The following is a 25,021-nucleotide window of genomic DNA, read 5'->3' as shown; positions in this document are numbered from 1 at the left end:
GCTTTCAAACTGGATTCCCCATATTCCCACAGGAGAGATGGGGAGGCCTCTTCTAGGGTCTCCCATTCCTACCTCAGTATCTTTAGTAGTTCTGTTTTTATCTGGAAGACAAAGGCATCCCTTACATGCTTTAATTGGAAGGGGCGTTGTGGGGAATCTGTTGGTAACAAGTTTGAAAACCACTAGACTGGAAGACACGGGAGAGGGAGTGGGGCTAGAAGTCATCAAGAAGGGAAAGTTAGGTCGTAAGGACTAGGGAAGATGGCTAATAAGGTTGTGTGGTCAACAAGGAGGATTCAGATATGAAGATCTCAGAGCACTCCCCAGTTTGAAGGATGGTGGGGCCCAGCACAGATTTCTGCTGATAGAGAGCTGAAGTTGGGTGGAATTGCTAATAATCAGCACTGAGAGACCTAAAGAAGTATAAAGCCAGTGCGTTCAAGTATTGACATGATGTCAAAGATACTAGGACATGGAAAAGCTATGGCTTAAACAGGACAAATTAAGAGCCAAGTCTGAAGTTAGTGAGGAAATGGGAGGAAACAGGAAAAGTCAAACATTATAGGTTTTAAGATGAGACAAAGAGGAAATAAGTACATAATATAGAACTTTAAAATAGGACCAGTTTAAGGCAAAAAAAGCACTGCATGTGTAGAGCAAGGAAGGTTCTGAACCTTTCTCTATCCTTGCCCCCTGCAGGGAGAGTAAAAGAAAATGGCTTCTGGGTGTAGGGGGTTCTGAGGTATATGGTGTCAGCAGGTGTCAATTACAGTAAGGAGGCCAGACCTCTTTTGGAGGAAGTGACAGTCCAGCATCGGACCCTGCAGAGAGCTTGCTCACAGAAAGCAGTGGAGGTGCGGGTCCCAGTGGGCATCGCTGAGAGAAAGGCATCCAGGAGTGGAGTGGCCTTTTCATGCCCCCGCTTGGGGATGGGAACAAGACAGAGAGAGGTGCCTGGGGACTTAGATGAATAATCAGAGGAACAAATAAAATAAGAAAAGACAAAGTAGGCCAGAGATCCAGTGGGAAAGAACAAAGGCTGAAGAGCCAGAATTTGGGGATAGTAGAAAGGTGAAGTTTAAATGACTCCATCAAGCCCAACCCAATGCTAGATGAAGGATGATGACCGGCATGTCCTCACCACTCTAGGAGCCACACTCTTTCTTCAGGGCTACAGGTCAGATTGTTTATAAAAACCTTAAGGCTTAGGCACAAATGGATAGAGTGGAAAACACATTAGACCTGTTAACTCAACCCTCCCCCCCTTTTTTTTTCATAGATAGGAAAGAAATTAATGCCTTCCCCCAACACACAGCTGGTTGCCTACTGGTAGAGCCAGGACCAGAACACGGGTACCCAGTCTTCTTCCTACAACCCCCACAACTGTCCCTAGTATGGGGGCTAAGTATGGGGAGGAGGCCACACCGGTGTTGTGACTGAAATATGACCACTATCGGGAGCTTCCTTTATGTAGTTCAGTTCTTACGAAACTTTTTTGTAGAAGACCAAAATGTCCTGTCATTACCAATGAGCTGCCTTTTTTTTTTTTTTTTTTTCCAGAGACCTAATCTCTGTCAGAAAGGCCAATACCACTGGTGTTTGCTCGAACCTAAAATTCATTCTTTTTTGTGTTTGTTCCCTCTAGTGTCTTTAGCCTCTAGCACCGTGGGCCTGGCTGGGCAGGTTGTTCACACAGAAACCACAGAAGTTGTGCTGACAGCAGATCCTGTCACAGGATTTGGGATCCAACTGCAGGGTAGTGTGTTTGCCACAGAGACGCTCTCTTCTCCACCTCTGATTTCCTATATTGAAGCTGACAGCCCAGCCGAGAGGTAAGACACTGTGCATTTCTTGTGCCCGTTATCTTTGAATAGCTAATAAATTATGGAACAGTGCCCAATGCAGGAAATGCAGGATGTAATGAACTCTCTGTCCTGACAATAAAATTTTATGTTCTTGATAAGGTTTGAGAAGAAAAATGAGCATGGATGCCTTTATCTAGCAGATTTCTGTCCACTGGGGACTGGAGGCTGTATTAATTAAAAAGGAAAATATCTTTGAAGCTCAAACTTTATTATAATAATTTCTCTGCTGTCATTTGTCATTACTATATATTGGTTCAGATCAGATTATGACAATACCATAGTTCTAAATTATTAGTTACTTCTCTGGGCTACATCAACATTGCCTGGCTCACATCTGGAGCGCAAGATCTTGCAGATGACCTAATATGATGCCCACAGCATTGAATAAACAAGACCAAATCGTTATGCTATTTCACAAGGATCAAACAATACAGATTTGGCAACTTCAACTTGATAATTACTCTGCCTGCAGTCTCTAACATGTGGTTCTAAATATAGATGTGGGGTGCTACAGATTGGAGACAGAGTGATGGCCATTAATGGGATTCCAACTGAAGACAGCACCTTTGAGGAAGCCAACCAGCTCCTCCGAGACTCTTCGATCACGAGCAAGGTCACACTGGAAATCGAGTTTGATGTTGCAGGTATGATCATATAATTGCAAGTCAGCTGCAGAGTCGGCAGTGGACTGCATGTGCATTATCCGGATTGTGTGGCAGATGGGGAACTATTTTTTTACACACTGAACATGTTTTTGTTTAGGAGATTTGGGGTATCAGTTTGTATTGAGCATTGCTTTTGTGCTATTCATTAAAAGGTCACCATAAGAACAGATGAAAATAAATGTGACAAAATGAATAAGTAATAGCTACTATAAAGGTGATTTTTAAAAAAATCATGTAGCCTTTATTCTTCCTGATTTTCACCTATGTGCTAGAGAAACCATATTCATCTGTCACATGGATGAGAAAAGCCTATCTTTGACCCTTCCCGCTGCAAAGAAATGTTAAAGTTTGGTAGGGAATAATGAAAATGTCTTAGGTGGATTTATACAAGCCCAGCAGTTAAATAATTCATTTTTTAGTGTTAAAAAGAAATTGCACCAGACACTTGTTAAAAACAAAGAAGACTTTATTCAAGACTATTTCAAGAGAGAGGAAGAGTTGGAAGAGGGGAGAGAAATTGAACTCAATTCCAAAAACAGTAAGGGCAGCTGGGAATTTAGGACCACTGAGCAAATTGAGGGTAAGGGATTCATGGAATGAAAACTTACTAACAGGAACTTGATTAGATATCAAGAGTATGGGAATGACTAATTTGATTGTATATTCAAGGGTGGGGGGATTCTCAACAAACTGATTTAGCAAGATTCTCACTAAAACTGGGCTCAACAAGTCAAAGACAAGGCCAAAGAAAAGGCCTGGTTGAAAAGAGGACCCAGAGGAGCCTAACTTAAGTTTCATCAGGAAGGGAATCCTTGTCAGTAGCTAACCCACAGGTGTGTGGATTTTAGAGGTTGTTGCTAGTTTCCATTTAATAAAATTGTCTTTATACAGTGAAATACTACTTCACAGAGCCAATAATCTTTACCAATTAGTAAAGATATGACTCTGGACATAGAGATTGCATCTTCCCAACAAATACTTGCTGAGTGTTTACTATGAGCCAGTTGGAGATGCAACAGTAGACATGGAAGAAAGAATAACCTCTTCCTTCATGAAGCATGGAGTATTACAGAAAGTTGATTTTTAAGTTAACAAATATAAATTTAGACAGTATTAAGTGCTCTGGGGAAAATAAAGCAAGATGGGGATTAGAGAATGGCTGTGGGGAGCTATTTTCATGGGATGATTCTCTGAGGAAGTGACATCTGAACAGAGATTTGAAGATTGGGAAGGAGCCAGCTATGTTCTGGGAGGAGAGTATTCCAGGTAGAAGGAACAGCCAGTGTAAAAGACATGGATCAAATTAATAAGCTGGATGCATTTGAGAAACAACAAAAAGGTTCTCACTGCAGCCTAAGGAAGTTTGGGGTGAGGATCCGATTTGGAATTGGAGATGGGGTGAGAAAGATTGGAAGGGGCCAACCAAGGCAGTGCCTTTGTAAAGAAGGACATTTTACGGATGGCTGTGAGCTATGCTGATGGATGTGTTAGAGATCGTCCTTAGATGAGAAGGGACAGTAGCAAAAGCAGAAAACCCAGTTAGAAGTTGCAGTGGTTGGGTAGGCAAAGAATAATGGTTCCTTGGATAGGCAGTAGAGCTAGAGATGGTGACAAATAGTGAAATTTAGGATGTGGCTTGAAGCGGGACTAACAGAACTTGCTTATGGAATGGATATGGAAGATGAGAGAAAGGGAAAATCATGGATGACTCCTGAGGTGTAAGGGTCAGCAATCAAGTAGTGATGCCTTTAAGGGAGAAGAAGACTTGAAGGATGGAAATTTGAGAATAACAACAAGTTCTATTCTAGACATGAATAGGCAGGTCCACTGCCAATTCTAGGGGGGAAAGGACCAGCACATCTATTCCTTAGTTTAGAAGACAATTATCGAGCACCAATTACTCAGCACTAGGCACTGTGCTACATTCAGATCACTTACAGGGACCGTAAAAAGGATTAATATCTTCAAAGAGCTCAGAGCTAATTAGATAAGAGCAAGATTTGCTGAAAGGTAAGAATAGACTTACTGAATGTGTGTTGCCACTGAAATGTGAAAGGAAGTGCCTGATGAGGGATCTGGGCCAGAGAGCAGCCCTGAGGAGGAGCCACCATGTCGGTGACTGGTGAAGTCACTGCGATATAGGAGGCCACTGAGGAACGCTTGGCAGGAAGGAGGGGACGCTGCCTGAGGAATACTAAAATTGAAAGGGGAAGGATGCTAGCCAAGGAAGTAGTGTAGATGCAGTATGAGGAGTGAAAGGAGAACCCAAGAAAGGTAGCATTTTGGAAACTGAAATAAGAACTTCAAGGTCATGGTCAATAGCATAAAGGTGTTTCAGAGATTCAAGTAATATAAGGCGAGAAAGGCCCACTGGATTTGGCAATTAGGAAAAAAGACATTACAGAGTAGATTCAGGGAACTGGGGACAGAAGTCAGACCACAGTAAGCTGAGGAGTGAGGAATGGGCAGAGAAATACAGACAGGCTATGCTTGCTTTCTGCCAATGAACTGGGTTTTGAAAAACGGTAGCTAGAAAAATGCAGTGAATGGATAAAAAAGATGGAGGCCACTGTGGCCTTCTTGTTTCAAAACTTCTACAGCATTTAATTACATACTGGACACTATTTTATATTGCTTTATCCTCTAATCAGTAGTTCTCAGTCAAGATCAGTTTTGCCCTATGGAACATTTGGCAATGTTAAGAAATTTAGCTGTGGGTGAAAAATAGGATAAAAGAAGGGGATTCAGAGTCGGGAGGGGAGTTATTTTGTTCTGTTGAGATTGAAGAGACCTGAACGTGTCTGAGGTCTGAAGTGAATGAGGGAGGAAAAAGATAATTGAGGGATATAGGCCCCTAAAGGGATGAGCAGAGAAGTTATCTAGAACACAGGTAGATAACTAGTCTAAGACAAAAGGTTGATGGCTGCCTTTTGTGAATTTGAAGAGAAGGATGTGAGAATATACCTGTTTCTATCTATGTTTGAGACATTCATGTAAGAACTTTCAAGCAAAGGTAAAAGGATCAGCATCTTGAGGAGTTGAAAAGAATAATGGTTTAGAATAGCTAATGGGGAAATGAATGAGAAAACTTACCAGACTCCTGTAAAGGGATTTTCCAGCTGGGTGGTGGACCATGAAAAGTCTAGAAGCTCTAACTTAATAGCACTGCGCTGTCAACCTACATGGCCAAGTAGTTTTTTATCAGGTGGCCGCAGCTACTGAGGAGTAACAGCAGAGGTGGTAGGTGATTAGACTGAACCAGAGATTGAGATTTCCAGAGAAGGTTCAACAGAAAGAAAACTAAAGTCACAGCCGTTCAAATTGCTGCAGGAAGAACAGATGACTAACTATAGGAATAACATCAAAATCATGGTAATATATACGAAATGCTTACTCTGTGGCATGTTGCTCTTCTAAGCACTGAATGTGCATTAGCTCACTTATAACAGCAATGGAGGTTACTATTATGGTGTCCCCAGAAAACTGAGGCCCACGTAGTTAATGGTAGTGCTGGGACTTTCACCCAGACAATCTGGCTTCTAAGGCCATGCTCTAACTACTACATATACTGCCTTGAGGGAATCTAGGCTGCAGACCAATGCAAGTCAAAAATGGATCAGCATGGTAGACTGGGAAGAAAAAGAGGACTCAAGGAGATAGAAGTATTCAGGAAGAAAAATGAACATAGTAAGAAAAAGTTGAGGGGGGATCTAATGGCAGGAGACAGAGATCAAAGTGGCATATTAGAGCTTAGGATTTCAGAGAAGGTCAAGTAGGGCTCAGGGTAGTGAGCTGCTGAAGTGAAGTAAAGTGGAGTGGAGGTGAATATTATTCAACCAGAGGTCTGGAAAATTCTAATGCAGTGTGATGGAAAGACCATCCACACAGTGGAATCTCCCAGAAGGAGGGCAGGACTTGGAATAAAGGAGTATGAACTAACTGCTGTTGACATGCTAAACAGAAGCGCATCAAAGGATCTCTGCAGTTTCCCCTGCCTGGGTAGCTCTTCCCTCCCACTTTCAGGTGGTTTGCTCACTTCATTCAGGTCTTTGCTCAAATATCACTTGTTCAGGGAATCATTCCCTCACCATATCACTCTGTCACCATGCCCAGATTTATGGTTCTTCTTAGCCTTATTCATGCTCTGATGTTATATTGTGGATTTATTTATTGTCTCATTTTCTCCAGTGGAAAAATCTCTATAAGTCAGGGACTTTGTGCCTTTTGTGTTCACTAAGGTATCCCAGCACCCAGAATAGTGCTTGGAATACAAGAGACTGTCAGCCAGTACTTGGTGGATGAATGAGTGCAGTTGTCTCTCCCGAGGGACTAGATCCAGGAACCTCAGTTTGCATCAAGAACTGATTTCACAGGCACCTGGGTGGTTCAGTCGGTTAAGCTTCTGACTCTTGGTTTTGGCTCAAGTCATGATCTTACTATTCGTGGGTTCAAGCCCCGCATCAGGCTCTGAGCTGTCAGCACAGAATCCCCACTTGGGATTCTCCCTCTCTCTCTCTCTCTCTCTCTTTTTCTCTCTCAAAATAAATAAATAAACTTTTTAAAAAGACTAATTGCATACCCACTGTTTCTCTGGGGTTCCTGGTCTCTCAGTGTTGCTTGTTTCTGCATATCTGCTCCATTTGTCTCTCTACAAGTTTTTTCTGGCTTTTGATTGTTCTTGATTGCCCCATCTTTGCGAAAGGGCCCAGCCAGTGCCAGCTAGTTTGAGTTTGTAATTCTTAGATTCGTTAGCTTCCCCCTTCTTGTCAGCTGTGGCCAAGCAGGAATCTGGTAGAAGGACCCTGTAAGGATCGGTCAAATGATGATGATGGTGTGTTTTTCAAAGAAGGCTGTCCGGCAGCCCCAGAACGTACTTACTACAATCACAGAACACTAGTGGTAAAGGGACATAGAGCAAAGGAAATGGTAGATCCCAGGCCTGTTGACTTGCACCTGTCTTGTTCATATCATATTACCCTGCCCTTTCAGATGTGGGAGTTTCCACATGAAAGTGCAGGATTTTTGGACTTCTGCCTATTGTCACTGTGTGTTGAGGGGAGATGGCTATATTGTAGGATGTAGCCCAGCATATTCTTTAACAACCCCCACCCCCCACCCCCCGTAATGGAATGGCCAGCACGATTTGACCTCTGCCATAAGGAGTATCCAAGTATTTACTTGTGCTATAAATGCATGTTTACTTTATGTATATCCTCACTGTTTGTTCATTGTTTAATCCATACTTAATGTATATGCATAGCTTAATATTTGCTGATTAAATACTTTAATATCCTGGTTTGTTTAAGCTCCTCTAAGAAATAGAAACTTGTCTATTAAACTCACTCTGCTCAGTACCAAGCAGGGGAAAAGGGGACCAAAGGTCTTTTCCCCTGCCCCTGATTGTTCCAGAAATCAACCCGTTCCAAATGGATAGAAATAATGTAGAATAAGGCCTGAAAAAACATGCTCCCATCCTGTCATTCTCTCCTCCCTTGCTCATGGCCAACATTACTAATTGATTTCAGTATTCTCCTGCTGAGCCCAGACACAGCCTCAGAATCTTCAATAAAACACTATTCAGTTAGTCATTACCAACCTACTGGAATCTGTTGGAAACTGCTGGAATCAGAAAGCTCTCTTGTAGCCAATTGAGAACTTGGAACATTGGTGGAGAATCCCTGGACGTGAGCTGTTTCAACACTGCCCTATCCTTCTTATTGCCCGAATGTGGGCCACTCGTTTCCAAAATTCTGCCTCAGAAATGTACCAAGATATTAATTCCCAAACTACTGGGTCTCAGAGATAAGCCATCTCTATTGTAAGTAACACAGAGAAAGTTTAAAAAGCTTGCCTGTGAGTACACTCTTGCCTAAATCTATCTCTTTTATTAATGGGCACTACTGTACTAACAACATTGTAACATTGATGGAATTCTTTTTTCAGCTGAAATTACTCATAGCCTCATCACTTTAATAAACAAAAATTTATTTTTTTTATATTTCTTTATCAACATCCTTTTTCATGCATATAATTTTATAAAGCTTTATTCATAATATACGCACAATTTACATTTTGCCTTTTTCAATACTGTCTTTTATTTTTTTTTTAATTTTTTTTTTTTTTTTAATTTATTTCTAGGAGATAGAGAGAGACAGCGTGAGCAGGGGAGGGTCAGAGAGAGAGGGAGTCACAGACTGAAACAGGCTCCAGGCTCTGAGCTGGCAGTCAGCACAGAGCCCGACGCGGGGCTCGAACCCACGAACCGTGAGATCATGACCTAAGCGAAAGTCGGACGCTTAACCGACTAAGCCACCCAGGCGCCCCTCAATACTGTCTTTTAAATACCAGTCTACAAAATTGTGAACTCTTAAAGATTCTGCTTTGACTGCAGTTTTTTTGTCAAAAAACAAAATACGGCTTTGTTCTGGAAAGAAGTCTCAGTGAAAACCCTATCAAATGATGGTTACCATCATTACTGGAGCCCCCGTGCTTTCCTCTGAGTAGTTGGGGGTTAAGCATCTACATTTCCCAGCTCCCTCTCAGAATCCCTTAATTTTTCAAGTCTCACAAGGGTGTCTAGGTTGATGAATTATGATGTGGTGATTATCTTACTGTGCCAACAATGAATGCTTCAGGCAGAAAAAGCAGGCCAATTGGAAAGAAGGGAGCCTTTGTTTACCCAAATGTGTTTTTAATTATAGTATTAACAAAGATAAGGCAAAACAAGAGAAGCACAAAATAATCACATGGGAGTCTAACAAAGTAAACATTCCATCTATTTATTCTAAACCTATTATTTCTCCAAGTATCTCTTTTCTTTCCTTTTTACTAGTAGTTCTTTAAGAAACACCAATTTAAGTAGGCCTTTGCTTTAACTACCAAATAACTGTGTAGGCCAAAAAAAAAAAAATTACCAAATATAAAATAAATCATATTGGCATTTAAAGATTAAAATGAAGCCACAGCTGATCAAAGAGATTCATTTGTTGACATTTGTTCATCATTATGAATATTTCAAATCTTATGTAGTCAAACATGATTCATTATGATTTTCGAGGAAGTGGTAATATCTCCTCCAATGTCATTAACAATGTTAATCTTGGTCAAGGCTCCCTGCATTAAAAATTTATAAAAGCAAAATGTTACTATAGTAACTATTCTAGATCAATGATTCCCGGCCCTTAGGGTTTCAAGACCTCATTTGTATAGCATCATGGACAAGCTGTTATATACATATGTAAATGCATGTATACATACATGCAAGCATGCCATTTACTTCCCTCCCCTTTCACAGAGAATTTTTGTAAGAAACACATAACACTAAAACACACATGAAGTGAGTTCTGTAATTAGTGAAGCTGTTTGTGCCTCTAAAGCTTCTTATGCATGTACTTATGGGCCACTTGCAAGCTTTAGCTGAGTATTCAAATTCCTACCACACCCATGAACACTTCTGGGGAGGCTTTCTGCTTAACTCCCATCACATTTCCTCCACTAGCTCAATGTGTTCATCAGAGATCTGTTGGTTGCAAGCAGCAGAAATGCACAGGTGCTAATTCAGACAGAGAAGGGGCAGTTACTGGAAGACACAGGTGTTTCCCAGCCCCGGAGGACAGGGCAGACAGCCCCAGGAAGCTCTAGAACCAGACAAAAGGGCAGTCAAGGCCAAGCACAAGTGCTCTCCAAGACCTTGTGCACGCCCCTCATATGCACTTGCTTGTTTCTCCTTTCTGTCTGCAGACTGGCTGTTGGTGCATTTGGACAAAATGTGGCCACTTCAAATGCCCTCTCTGCCCCGAGTCTGTGTGCTAATTCCCCACTCTTACCTGTTACTTTAGGGGTGAGAAGAAAGTGGCAATTAGTTCCATTATTGGAACGGGGAATGTAGAAGACTTAGGGAAGAGATGGAGGAAAGGCACAGATTTGAGAAATATTTTGGAAGTAAATATTTATACCTGTAGCATCTGAAGCCAGGCAGTAAAGCACACCTGCATGTTTCTACCCCAATGTATCAAAACTAGCCGGTGTTTTTGAAATCTGTTAGGGAAAATAATTTTATCTATCTCAAGACCTATTGGTAAGTGGGAAGGGTACAAATTCTTTTTTTTTAAATATATTTGAGAGAAAGACAGAGCACACATAGGAAAGGGACAGAGAGAGAGAAAGAGAGAGAGAGAGAATCCCAAATAGGCTCTGTACTATCAGCACAGAGCCCAATGAGGGGCTCTCAAACCCTCAAACTGTGAGATCATGACCTGAGCCAAAATCAAGAGTCAGATGGCCAACCAACTGAGCCACCCAGGCACCCCAAGGGTGCCAATTCTTTATGAATAAACAGATAAAATATATATGGATCCTTTCTGGTACATCAGTGTGTTACTTGAGGACAGCAGCACAGCCAAAGACATGTCTATGACACTCATCAAATAGTTAAGAAGGGTAGGAGGGCACTAAGCAAAATAAGTCAGAGAAAGACAAGGTACCATATGATCTCATTCATATGTGGAATTTAAGAAACAAAACAAAAGAAAGAAGGGAAAAAAACAGAGAGAGAGACAGAGAGAGAGAGACAGAGAGAGAAGCAAACCAAGAAACAGGCTCTTAACTGTAGAGAAGAAACTGATGGTTACCAGAGGGGAGAGGGTGAGGGATGGAGGAAATAGGGGATGGGTATTGAGGAGGGCACTTGTGATGAGCATTGGGTGTTGTATGGAGGTGTTGAATCACTAAATTGTAGACCTGAAACTAATATTGCAGTGTATTTTAACTCACCAGCATTTAAGTAAAAACTTAAAAAAAGCAACAAAGACAAGCAGGAGGGACCATGAGAAGCAGCAACCTCCCTGGCTTCCCTGGGAATCGTGCAAAGCACCAAAAGAAAAGGGCTCCAAAGGGTAGACTCGCCTTCACTTGGCACAACAGCCAGGACTGTGAGGGGCAGCTTGGGCGTCCTTTTTCACAGGTGGCCCCTGAAGGGCCCAGAGAAATCCAATTTTTATTGTTTTCCAGTTGAACCGTCTGTGGCAAATCTTCTGAGATGGAAGATCAGATTCTGGTCTTGTAGAAGGCTCAGATTCTGGTCTTGTAGAAGGCTCACTGCCTAAATTCCTTGTAGAAAAGTACAAAAGCCTGGAAAAGCAAGTTAAGGTGGGGGAAGGGAGTCTCCAGCTGTTTTCATGTAACCATCCCTACTTCCACTTATGCTTTGCAGAGACCGAAAATGTGTTCAATATGTGACTAACAAATTGAACCAAGGGCCTCATAGCTCTGGTTGAGTCTTTGTGTGCGGGTTGAGCACTGAGCAAAATCAAACAGTAGAAATGGTTTAGTTCTGCCATCCCACAAGTCCCCACTTATGCTATTGATTCCCTTCATGTGCCCCTTTCACCCCTTTCCAAAACCTTCAAGAAAGGATTATAGTCATTAGCAGCTTAGTGTGAATAAATATCCCTTCAGAGGATTTCTTTCTTTCTTTCTTTCTTTCTTTCTTTCTTTCTTTCTTTCTTTCTTTCTTTCTTTCTTTCTTTCTTTTCTATTTTTGAGAGAGAGAGAGAGAGAGAGCGTGAACGGGGGGTGGGGGGTGGGCCAGAGAGAGAGGGAGACAGAATCTGAAGCAGGCCCCAGGATCCAAGCTGTCAGCACAGAGCCTGATGTGGTGCTCGAATTCACAAACCTCGAGATCATGACCTGAGCTGGAGTTGGAAATTTAACGGACTGAGCCACCCAGGCACCTCATATTCTCTTTTCAGCCTTATCTCTAACTGAAGGTCTCCCAGACTGTTAAAAGAATTTTAAGAAGAATATATTTAACAATATGTAGCAGTTCCTTCTTTTCTCAAGTACTAGTCAAGCTCTGGTACAATCAACTGAGTTCTATCCAGGGTTGAGATTCAACCAACACACACTGGTTCTCTCTGTTGCTACAGTGTTAGCTTACTTCTATACTGGTTGGACAGGATCTGAGCCAACCTGCACCCTGCTCCAGTGCCCCCTGCTCTCCTAATCCACCCCAGGACCTCCCAGAGCTCCCCATGATCCAGAAACCTAAGCGCGACCTTTGATGCAGTTGGATCCTCCTTGGCCTCTGTGTTCCAACCCTGCAGTCAGCATCCATTCTGACTGGTTATGGCCAGTACCCTTCTGGTTGCAAAATATTTTGAGTATCACTCTTGCTTGTACCTCTTGAGAGGTACTTTTCACTGTTTATTTTATGTTTATCTGCCCCCCACCCCAGACCCAGTCAACAATGACCCCATCAAACTGAAATTTCTCCTAAAACCTATTCCTCTAGCTACGTTCAAACAACAGTTGAAAAAAAAGAATTGCTGAATAGGTAACTCTGGAAAAATATGGTTGAAGAGAGAAATATATATAAATATATGATTTTTTCATCCTATGAAGTCATCCTATGATTTTAATCATCCTATGATTAAACTTTAGGATGCCTAAGAATCACCTGGAAAGTAGGGCACCTGGCTGTCATTTGGTTGAGTGTCCAGCTTTGGCTTAGGTCATGATCTCATGGTTCATGAGTTCGAGCCCAGTGTTGAGCTTTGTGCTGACAGCTCAGAGCCTGGGGCCTGCTTCAAATTCTGTCTTCTCTCTCTGCCCTTCCTCGCTCATGCTCTGTCTCTCTCTTGAAAATAAATAAACATTAAACAACAACAACAAAAGTCTGTTTAAAAAATCACCTGGAGAATATGTTTAAAATTGTAGACTTCTAGGCTTTATTTTCAGATAGATCAGGGATGATTCAGGAATCTGTATTTGTAACTTGCATTCCAGGTAAATTCAATGCAAATATTGCCTGAATGACATTTAAGAAGTACTGAACTCAGCAAGTGCTGTGAAAGGCACACAGTTGCCTACGGGCAGGACATCTATTCTTCACCAGGAATGCAATTTATCAGGACTTTAGAGGCATTCACTTACTTCAGTTCCTACAACTTGAATTTCAGATGATTATGATACAAGAATTCTTGATGCATTTTTATTGATTGGCACTCCATTCTTCCTGGTCACCTACAAATGTACTCTTCTTTGTTTTTAAATTACAGAGTCTGTCATCCCAAGTAGTGGAACATTTCATGTAAAGCTCCCTAAGAAGCATAATGTGGAACTTGGAATAACCATCAGTTGTAAGTAAAACTGACTTGTTTTTAAATGCAAAATTTTAAAAAGACATTAGAAAATTGTATTGTCAAATGGCTTACAGGTGTGACAAGTGTTTTATGTGTCATTGACAAGTTTGTATGTAACAATTTGTAATGTTACAAATATTAGCACTTAACTAGCTGTATGAAGGGGACAAATTACTTAAACGCTCTCCAATCATATTTCTTCATCTGTCAAATGGAAATAAGGATACCTACAAAGTATAAGATTATTTGAAGTATTATATAAAATAACATTTATATACCTAGTATATAGGTATATAACATATTTATAGATCTGGCAAATAATAAGTGTCCAATAAATGTATCTCATCCCCACCATGAATAATTACATGAGCATATAAATGTGTGTAGGTTCTCTATACTTTATTATATTGTGATTAAGTCTTCACAATAATCTATTTAACTAACAAAAATTGCATTTATTTCCTTTTAAGACTATCCTCATATCTGTCCACTATGCATCTATAAGCCATTTTGCAACACTAAAATATCATCTCTTGGTAACTTTTTGAATTCCTGATGGTCTAAGGTGTCTGGGTAACCAAAACAAAAAGAAAAGCAGAACATATAAATGTGTTTAATTCCCTCCTTTCCTCAGGCTCTAGATTAATAACTGCTTTGGTAAAACGGCTTTGAAAATTTCAGCCCCCATTTATAGAATGGGAATTGAAGTTTTTATGGTTTTAATATCCATAAACTAGGTTCATCCATAAATGCCCCCAAGAAAATGAAGCAAATGATTAATACCTAAAGACCAAAGAGGCAATGCTTGTGACCGAGGAGTGGTCCTTTCAAGAAAGAGTGATGAGGTTACATAAAGGCACTTGATGACGTGCCTCATTACACTCTGTTGGATCTCATTTATGTCAGCGGTTAGGGCAAAAATAGTCCTCAACTGGGCGGTGTGAAATGGGGGCTGTCCACTTCAACTTTGACTATATAAATGCAACACTGAAAATGAAATTTCACTTATAACCAATACATCAGACAGATCTGGTGCAACACTAAAAATAGTGGACCTACAACACAGAGTCAATGTTAAGGACAAGGAGCTGTATGTATGAGAGGGCGCCTGTACCCACTTCCTGAACCCCGGTATGGCCTCCTGGGAGAAGAGTAGGGCCAATGTGCCTGCATGCCTCTCTGTGATACACAGAAAGGTGAGACGGACTTTGGGAGACTCCAGAGCACTTCTAGGTACTACGAAGTCATTTATGCCTTTAACTGAGTCACTTCACCTCTCAGCCTGTTCATTATGAAACAGACAGGATGTAGTTATTCTGTCAACAGCGGTGCTTACAGAAATGAAGGGAGAGTTCATCAGAACCTACTATTCCAAAAATATTTGGGGTTCAAGGTGGTTGCTGCAGCCCCCATGTAACTCAAGGCTGCTCTCTCTTCTGTTCAATCCATTCCATTTATTTATTCCATCAGAAAGGGCTGGGAAAGTGGTCTCTCTCGGAGTACTGCATAATCTGCTGGCTGTTCACAGAGGCCCCACCATCCACTCCATTCTTTCTCCCCTTTGTCTTCTTTAAATAAATGCACCCTGAGCACCTACCATGCCTAAGCCCTATGCTATGTTTGGAAAATGCACTCCCTGTCCCCTAGAGATGCGTATTTCTAGTGCACATGCTGAAGACACCCACTGCTCAGAAGCTTCTAGTGCCACATTGCCATTTTACTTCCAAATTTTAAGTGGGAAAATTGTCTTTATGGTTTTTTATACAGATTTATTATTTTTTTTAAGTTTATTTATTTTGAGAGAGAGAGCGTGAGCAGGGGAGGGGCAGAGAGAGAGGGAGAGAGAGAATCCCAAGCAGGCTCCACACTGTCAGCGCGGAGCCTAGACATGGGGCTCAAACCCACAAACTGCAAGTTCATTACCTAGGCCAAAACCAAGCGTCAGATGCCTAACTGACTGAGCAACCCAGGTGCCCCTACAATATATTTATTCTTAAAAATTGATATACATAAGAGGAGGGGGGTAGGGAGATGGACAAAATGGGTGAAGGGGAGTGGGAGATACAAGCTTCGGTTATGGAATGAATAAGTCACAGGAACAATAGGGACAGCATAGAGAATATAGTCAATGGTATTGTGATAGGACCGCGTGGTGACAGGTGGCTACACTTGTGGTGCCAGATACACTTGTGGTGTGTGTACACAGATACACAGCAGAACAGATACACTTGTCGAACCACTATGTTTTACACCTGAAATGAATGTAATATTGTGTGTCAACTATACTTCAGTTTTTAAAAATTTAAAGAAAAAAATTGATAGACACAAAAACATAATTTAACTATAAAGGAGAGTATCCCTGTAGAAACTAATCCTACAATAGATTCCTTTTTTAAAGTCAATATTTATATGCTTAATCTTTGAATACACTTTGAAGTGTATTCAGGTATACACAACTACAACGTATTTTGTTCGTATGATGAATCATTTAAAATTATGCTTTATGATGCTGTTATATATGTATTAGGTATTAATTACATTTAATGCCAACAATGGAAATTACTCAAACCCCTCCCCCCAAGAATGGCTAATGACTTTTAGCCAGCTGTAGGCTAAATCTATTCATGGAAGCTAGCACTATTATGCGGTTCCTGGATAGAGATGGAGAGATGATACATAAGCTTGTCAAACATGCTTGTCAGCCCACCTACAGCTATAGCTCCATTTATACAACTTATCATCATCATGCTGAGTCTGTGTGTCCTCATGAAAAATACTCATATTTTCCCAATTGAGAAAACAGAATGTACTTTAAAGGGGGAAATAAAGGCCAGGGACACCTGAGTGGTTCAGTTGGTTAAGCATCTGACTGCCTCAGGCCATGATCTCACGGTTCATGAGTTTGAGCCCCACATTGGGCTCTTTCCTGACAGCTTGGAGCCTGCTTTAGATTCTATGTCTCCCTCTCTCTGCTCCTCCTCCTACTTGTGCTCTCCCTTTCTCTCTCTCAAAAATAAATAAACATTTTTTAAAAGGCCAGAATCCATGTTTATTGTTATGAAATGGTAAATTCCTGAGGCCTCACACAGTTCCTGACATATACAAGGTGCATATTTTTTAATTTTTTTTTGAGAGAGAGAGACAGAGAGTGTGAGTGGGGAACAGAGAGAGAGGGAGAGAAAGAATCCCAAGTAGACTCTGCTTTCCAAGTGCAGAGCCCAACATGGGGCTCAATCCCACCAACTGTGGGATCATGACCTGAGCCAAAATCAAGAGTTGGAGGCTTAACCAGCTGTGCCAGCCAGATGCCCCTACAAGGTGCTTATTTAATCCCTCTCCTTGTTGAGTGAATGAATAAGGAGTCTATCAGAAACAATCTTCTACTAACTATCTGCTACTAACCACTGTTCACTCCAAAAAAATGAGCCTGTGAAGGAGACCATGAATATAGATGTTTAAGCAAAGGCCTTCGTGTGAACCAAAGGTAACACTAACTTGAAAAATGATTTAGAGCAGAGCCTCAGAGCCTAGACCACCCCATTCCTCCACTCTCTTCACCTCTCTGTACCATTTTCTTGTCCATAAAACAGTGCACTTACTCCTTTCTTTATAGCATGGTTGACAAGATTAAATGAGTTAGTATATGTAAAGTGCCTAGAACCAATTATGAACCCTAACAAATGTTAGTTACCATGATGACTGCTACTTATCGTATATAGAGAGCTTCATGCAATATTTTAACCCAAGCTCTACCGCACACAATTTTGTGGCAGCTGCAATTAACGGCATTTAGGTAGGAAACCGAGGGACCCTCTTCTCAAACACACGCAGGTACTGTTAGTGAAACCGAGGCAATGCAAGGGTTCATTGACATTTCTCGCTATCATACAAAGTCCTCTTCCATCTTCTTCACCTTGTGAAAGCCCGAGTAGTAAGAAGCAGGTCCTCATCTCAGAAAGCATTCCACCAGAGTCTTTTACACTTGGCTTAAGCCTCACTCTTCATACCTAATTGACTGAGAAATGAGTCTCTCTGATTTTGGATGTGGTGAGCAGTTTTAGACTAATTTTCTTAAGTTCCTGATGAGACATTCAGAGCACATTAGCATCAGGCATTACTTTTATTGATGTTATTGCGATAACGTGGAACAATTTATTATAGCAAATAAAGTGGAACGGCCTCGCAGAAGGATGCGCAGTGTAGGACTGGAGACGGCATCCTGAAACTCTGACAGCTCAGCCAATCAGACACCAGAGCGCACACCCTCCAACGCGGCCCACCTGCCTTCCAAGTCAGAGAACCCAGTTGCCTGTCATGCACAGTTGTCAGTAGTCATTTGATATTGGTGTTTTCTTTTACTGTTTAACCACAGTGTGTATCTACTTTGTACCAGGCATGCCAATAAGAAGTTTATGTGTGTTTGTTTCTTAATCCTCAGAGTGGTCCTGTGGCATCAACACCCATGTTCTAGAAAAGAAAGGCTCAGCTGGGTAACGGGCCCAAGACCCAGAACTCACAAGGGCCACCCGGGATTCAAACCCATCCTGTCTGACTTACCATGGGTTTTGCTGTCACCCCACCACTCATCACTGTCTCCACCTGATTGATGACCCTTCCCGCCTCCTAGATCAGAAAACCAAAAGACAGCATTTTGTTAGTGGAGTTAATTTGTTGGCTTTCTTTTTTAGTTGAGACTGAATTGTCTTCAGGAACAAAGGCTTGCTTTCTTTATATATAAAATCATAAAGCAGCCTTTATGACAAGCACAACAAATCTGTCATTTTCCCCTTAAGTCTTAAGCATATTTAGAAGAGAATGGCTCAAATTTTTTGCCAACTTTGCAATAAAAATTCTACTCACTGCTCCATTTCAAATCAAATAACTTGTTTTACTTGCCAGATCATGTATACGGTTGCAAGTAAAGTAAAACTGAATGAGAGTGTGTGTGTGTGTGTGTGTGTGTGTGTGTGTGTGTGTCCATGTCCAGTGTAGTTTGGATACTTTATCAGTCCCTTTGAGCAAAGTACCTTGACTAGCAGAGTAAGATATGAATAGCTGGTTATTATAGAATGTTCTTGGAATACTTTGTTGATTTATATTTAATTAGCTCCAAAATTCAGAAGATTTTACCTGCCTTCTAATATGGACAAATTTTTTTAAACAAAAGATAGCGTCATTTTCTACCTCTTCTGACAACTATTGAGAAGCAAAGAATACATGTTCACTTTAAGAATCAGTTCTGATAGTGAAGGATGACTAGTGGGTTTAAGTCTTCAGAGGTCAAAAGATGATAGCTTCAACACCGGCATTTAGCTCTATTCCCACCCCATATCGTTTTTAAATGACGGTATAAGATTTTTCAAAAGGCACAAACCCAAATGGAGAAGGAAAGGAAAATAGTTAACAGCAACCAAATTTGTTTTTTCGGGTTTTTAAAATATATTTTTTAATGTTTATTTTTGAGAGAGAGAGAGAGAGAGAGAGGGAGACGCAGCGAGGGAGGGAGACACAGAATCCGAAGGAGGCTACAGGCTCTGAGCTGTCAACACAGAGCCCAATGCGGGGCTTGAACTCACAAGCTATGACATCATGACCTGAGCCAAAGTCAGATACCCAACTGACTGAGCCACCCAGGCGCCCCAAGACCAACCAAATTTGGAAGTGGCAGAGAAGGTGGAGCAAGATGAATTTATAGAAGCAGGCGGGAAAGCTAACAGGGAACCCAGTTTGCATTCTAAACTCTCAACAAAACCAGGAATTAGTGGAATCAGGAACTTCGAGAAGTGAGAGTGATGGTAAAGGGGAGATAGGAGGAATGGCCAAAAGTCTATGAAGTAGTCCCTTAGAGGCCTTCCCCCAGACCGTGTAGCCAGAACCTGGTTCATTTTCTGGAAAGCCTGAGAGGGAGGGACTCTGGGCCAGGAGAGCACAGCTGAGTGCAGCAGCACGGCTGTAAAACAGGATGAGGGGAAAGTGTATATACTGAATGTGAACACCGCTAGCCTTCTTCCCCTCCGTAAGCTCAAAGAGGCCAGTTTTATACCCTCAAAGCAGGAGAAGGAAGCAGAGCCATCTGACCCAAAGAAACAGCCTGGCCTGAACTATCCAGGGAAGACCATCGGCCACAAACTCCGCATGTGCACCTAGCTTTCCAAAAGCGTTTTAGGGGTGCACTCCTTAATGAGAACACACAGCTAAGAAAAGCAGACCCCTGAGGAAAGAATCTAATAGGCAAGACTATCACCAGAAACAAAGAAGAAAAACAGAAGCAGCACATTCAGAAAGGAGAAAACTTTAAAAAGGAAAAAGCTTTCATTAACATTAGTGAGAAGCTAAGATGCTGTATAGATGGGAGGCAGGAAACAACTACTGTTATAACATACTGAGGGGGACAAAGAGCTCTTGGAGCATAATATGGCAGAAATTAAAGTATTGGAAAGTGAAGCTGAGGGAAAATTCCAGAAATTAGAACAAAACAACAAATAAATGAGGAATTGAGGATAGAGAAAAATTATTCAAGCTGAGTCCAAATGACACAAAATCCAAATAATAGCCATTACAGAATGAAAGAGAAGTAAACTTTTATTAGTTTATCAATGTTATTAGTGTTAAGAAGAAAACTAAGGCATATTAAAAATTTTAAGCGTTTATTTGAGCAAAAATAGATTCAAGTTGGGGAGTGCCAACCTGGAAGTGGTTAGGAGCGCTCTACCCACAGGAGACTGGGGGAGGACATGTAAAGGACGTGTGGACACAGAGAAAGGAGTTTATTGGTTGGATGTAGCCAAAAGCCTAGTTGGCTGTTTGTGATCGGTTTTCCTTAGCATTTGATTTTGTAACCTTGAGACATTGACAGGCTGAGATTTTGGTTTGCTTCTGTCGGCCAGCACAGCATTAGAGCCACCTCAGTCTAATGGCCTCCATGTTTAATTAGTGTAACAAAAGTCAAGAGAACATCTATCTGGGTCCCCAGGATCTGTGGGAAGGAATTTTCCAAGATCTGTGTAGCAACCCTAGAACACAAACAGCCCGGACAGGTTGCGAACCTTTGCTAGAATCCCTCATCTGATTTTATTTTCTTTTTAATTTAAAAAAACATTTTGGGGCGCCTAGGTGGCTCAGTCAGTTAAGCATTTGACTTTGGCTCAGGTCGTGATCTCACGGTTCGTGGGTTCGATCCCTGCATTGGGCTCTGTGCTGACAACTTGGAGCCTGCTTCAGATTCTGTGTCTTCCTTCTCTCTCTGACCCTTCCCTGCTCACACTGTCTCTGTCTCTCTCTGTCTCTCTCTCTCTCTCAGAAATAAATAATAAACATTAATAAATAAATAAAATATTTTGATGTTTATTTTTGAGAGAGAAAGAGAGACAGAGCATGAGTAGGGGAAGGCCAGAGAGAGGGAGACATAGAATCCAAAGCAGGCTTCAGGCTCTGAGCTATCAGCACAGAGCCTGACTCAGGGCTCAAATTCATGAACAGTGAGATCATGACCTGAGCCAAAGTCAGACACTTAACCACCTGAGCCACCCAGGCGCCCCTGGTTTTACATATTAAGAGGAACTTTATGTAATCTTGGAAATCTGAGGAGTTGAATTCATGATAAACACAAGAAACCTAAGCAAACAATGGGGCGCCTGCGTGGCTCATCAGTTAAGCATCCTACTTCAGCTCAGGTCATGATCTCACAGCTTGTGAGTTCCAGCCCCATGTTGGGCTCTGTGCTGACAGCTTGGAGCCTGGAGCTTGCTTCAGATTCTGTGACTCCCTCTCTCTCTGCCCCTTCCCCACTCACACACACACTCTCTCTCTCTCAAAAAATAAACACTAAAAAAAAATTTTTTAAAGACAACAGACAACTACAGAGAAAATATGTCCTATGGAAAAGCATGGTATGCTACATGACTTGTGTGTGAATACCGTTTACATAGTGTAAGACAGATACTTATAAAAAATTAAGACAAATCCATGTTGGAAGAATGGGGGGAGTCCACAGGACAAGAAACATACGTCAGTGTGTTGTTGGTCTAGAGAGGGAGAGAACGAACTCCTCATCTTTCATAATATAAGGTAAATAACTAGCACTGAAAAGTAATGACTTGTAACAGCTGTAGGTTATTCACCAGTAGAGCAATAGCCAAAAGTTGCACCTGGGGAAGTAGGAATTAAAGGGCTGCCCCTGCAGAAATCTGACCCTTCACATTGTATGCATGTATAATTTTGATATAAAATAAAACATAAAACATAGAAAAGCAAAATTTAAAAAGCAAGGGAGTAGGTAGTTTCCTCGTGAGGATCAAGAATGTACGTGTATGGGCAGAATGAAAATATTGATCATCGTGATGTTACACTCACAGGTACTTGTGACTTAGGATAAAATTTCTAGGGACCTCCTCTTGTCGGCTTGCAAAACAGCTGTAAAAGATGGGACAGCAATGAGTTTTGGAAAAACTTATAGGTGACTCAAAAACCTAGCTCTGGTAACAAAAACAACTAATGGAGATAGAAGAGTTTGAATTAAAATTATTTTATGAACTGTGAGTAAGGTCAAGGCAGTATTTTAAATTTCATGTATATCATAGAACACGGGATTTTGTGTCGTTGCTCATTCTCTTTTGTCAGGCTTTCAGTTCTGTACATTTGACCATTTATAATGAGATTTCAAGCATTTGGGGGCTTTTTAGAACTTTAATAGCCATGTGTTAGCCTTCTTTGCTAGGCCCACACCCCTGACCCATTTAGTGTAATCTTCCTGCCATATGATGTGCTTGTGTGGCCTTCCCAGCTGGAATCACTTTGCAGAAAGGAGAGCTTCATGCCTAATAGCTTCATGCCTAAAATAGATTTAACTGGCCCTGCCTCTCCTTTCTATCCAACTTCTCTGGAGTCTCATGGCCAGTGGCCAGAGCAGAGCTGTCTAATTTATAGTTGGTGTTCAATAAATATGTTTTAAACAAATGATTCTGTGGAGACCTCCAATCAAATTTGAAGCACTGAGTGCTAGCGGATTCTCATTCAAAGGGTTACAAATTCAGAAGCCCTCGGGTGAGGCAAGCCGGTGAATGAGACTCTTCCAAGTGAGGACAGTGGCAAATGGGAAAATGAAGGCTCCATCCAAAGGGTTTAGTTGGAATGGGTCCAATGTTGCTAGATAATCATTACAGTAAACACTTAGGTGGCACATTGCTCGTTCACTGGTCCAGTCACTTTAATGTAAAAACTCAATCCTTACCAGAAAAAAACTCTAGGTAAGCACTATTATGATTCCTCATCGCCATTTGGAGATGAGAATACTAAGGTGCCTAAAGACTATGTGCTCAAGTGCACATGGCTAATTAAGTGGTAGAATCTGGATTTGAACCCAAGCAGCAGGCTGCCAAGTCTTGGCTCTTAATCATTATACCATATTGCATCTCTAATTTTTTAAATTTTTAAAAAATATTTGTTTAAGTAATCTCTACACCCAACATGCGGCTCAAACTCTTGACCCTGAGATCAAGAGTCACATTCTCTTCTGACTGAGCCAGCCAGGGGCCCTGCCTTTCTAATTTTTTAAAAGAAGTTATACATGAAATCTACTAATTTTTAAATGTTGGCAACTAATCTACCTTTTTAAAGCATTACAAGTCAAGAAAAACACACTTGGTATGTGACTTCTTCACAGATAGTAGAGAATCAAAACATGGTACAGTAAAACCTTGGTTTGTGAGCATAATTCATTCTGGAAGCATGCTTGTTACCCAAAGCACTTGTTTGGCAAAGCAAATTTTCCCATAAGAAATAATGGAAACTCAAATGATTCATTCCACAACCCAAAAATATTCGTATAAAAATGACTACAATACTGTAATATAATACAAAATATAAAGAAAATACAAAATATGAAGGAAAATAAGCAAATTAACCTGTACTTACCTTTGAAAACCTTCATGGCTGGTGTGAGGGGAGACAAGAGAAAGAAGGGTTATTGTGTAGGACGACTTTCACTGTCGCTAGCAGAATCACTGCTGTCTGTTGGCTCAATGAGATCTTTTTCTTTTCATGTAACCTTAACAAGGAACCTATCCAATGACCTAGAATGAAGCAAAGCATTACTAAGCTTTCACTTGTATGGAAAAGCAAAGGACTGTCCATAGGTGCTTTGAAATGACAAAAAATACACTAGTGCCAGTGGACACCTTCCAACATTCTGAAAAATCACTGATTTCTGCCGAACACCGTGGCCTAAGACCAAGCATCCAAGCATGAGAGGTGATCACCCACAATCTTGCAGTGAGAGAGAGAGAGAGAGAGGGAAGAACCATTGGCTTACTTGTGATCATGTGACATCTGGTGTCACATACTACTCGAATTGCAAGACATCGCCTGTTTATCAAGTTAAAATTTATTAGAAATGTTTGCTCGTCTTGCAGAACACTCGCAGAACAAGTTACTCACAATCCAAGGTTTTGCTATACTAGGGTAACGCAAACAATGACTGAGCCCCCAGAGCCACATTCATTTAATATGCCCGGTAGGCATGACAGTGACAGTGACAGGACCTCCTACGGATTTGGACCCACTTCTGGGCTCAACTTTATCACACCAATGGACATCTACCCGGATAAACTTTTCAAGCCTCAGCTATGGTCTTAGTTAAAAGAAAAAGAGAAGAATCTAGTAAATGTGAGAATGGCCACCATGTGTGTCTATATACCATAATGACTTTAAAACCTCTCTGCAAAGCTGTGCGGGTTTGTCCAAGAGGCCCCAGTGCTATTTTCCTCTGCTGCAAAGATGACAAAGATGGGTTGGATGTAGTTTCTTGCCTCCGCTGTTGTTTCATTTCAGACCATTTCAGTGGAACATAGATTTTACTAAAAACCAAGGGAAACATTGAATGCTCTGCGATGGTTACTACAGCTTGGCAAAATACAGTGTAAATTCATTGGCAGATGCTAGAAAAGTTGTATTTTCTGGTAATAACAAAGTTTTTTGTTTTTGTGCCCTATGCTCAAAACAGTTTGCAGTTGTGAAATGTGACATGTGTAGAAATGCTAAATGTTTATATTTCTCTAGAGGAATTATATCAGATCATTGAATGGAGGTTTAAATTATGAATTAATTATAGTGAATAGAATGTTTTGCATACTTTGCTAGAAGCTAAGAATAATGATTGAATGAAGTCCCATTAACATTTACTATGGACTAATTTAGACAGCGGGTAAGGTATTGGTATCATGTGTTTGCTTTTTATTTTCAATGTTGTGTTGAGATATTAAACCATCTGTTCCTGAACATAAACATTTTCCTGGGATTCAGATGGGATTATGGGATATGATATGGTTCTATGATTATTATGGGGTGATCAGCC

General features: G+C 41.0%; 1 protein-coding gene across 1 annotated transcript in view; it reads left to right on the top strand.

Moving 5' to 3' along the window:
• The window catches only part of GRIP1 (glutamate receptor interacting protein 1), a 224,165-nt gene that overhangs the window by 138,100 nt on the left and 61,044 nt on the right, over positions 1–25,021 (top strand). Inside the window, exons 13-15 of the mRNA XM_039234294.1 lie at positions 1,646–1,832; positions 2,364–2,509; positions 13,588–13,668. Coding sequence (XP_039090225.1) covers positions 1,646–1,832; positions 2,364–2,509; positions 13,588–13,668 — 414 coding nt within the window. The remainder of the gene's footprint in view (positions 1–1,645; positions 1,833–2,363; positions 2,510–13,587; positions 13,669–25,021) is intronic.

Source organism: Hyaena hyaena, unplaced genomic scaffold, assembly GCF_003009895.1.
Source record: "Hyaena hyaena isolate Hyena2069 unplaced genomic scaffold, ASM300989v1 scaffold_87, whole genome shotgun sequence".
NCBI lineage: Eukaryota > Metazoa > Chordata > Mammalia > Carnivora > Hyaenidae > Hyaena > Hyaena hyaena.
Note: the sequence above shows the minus strand (reverse complement) of the source record. Positions and strands in the feature narration are given on the sequence as shown.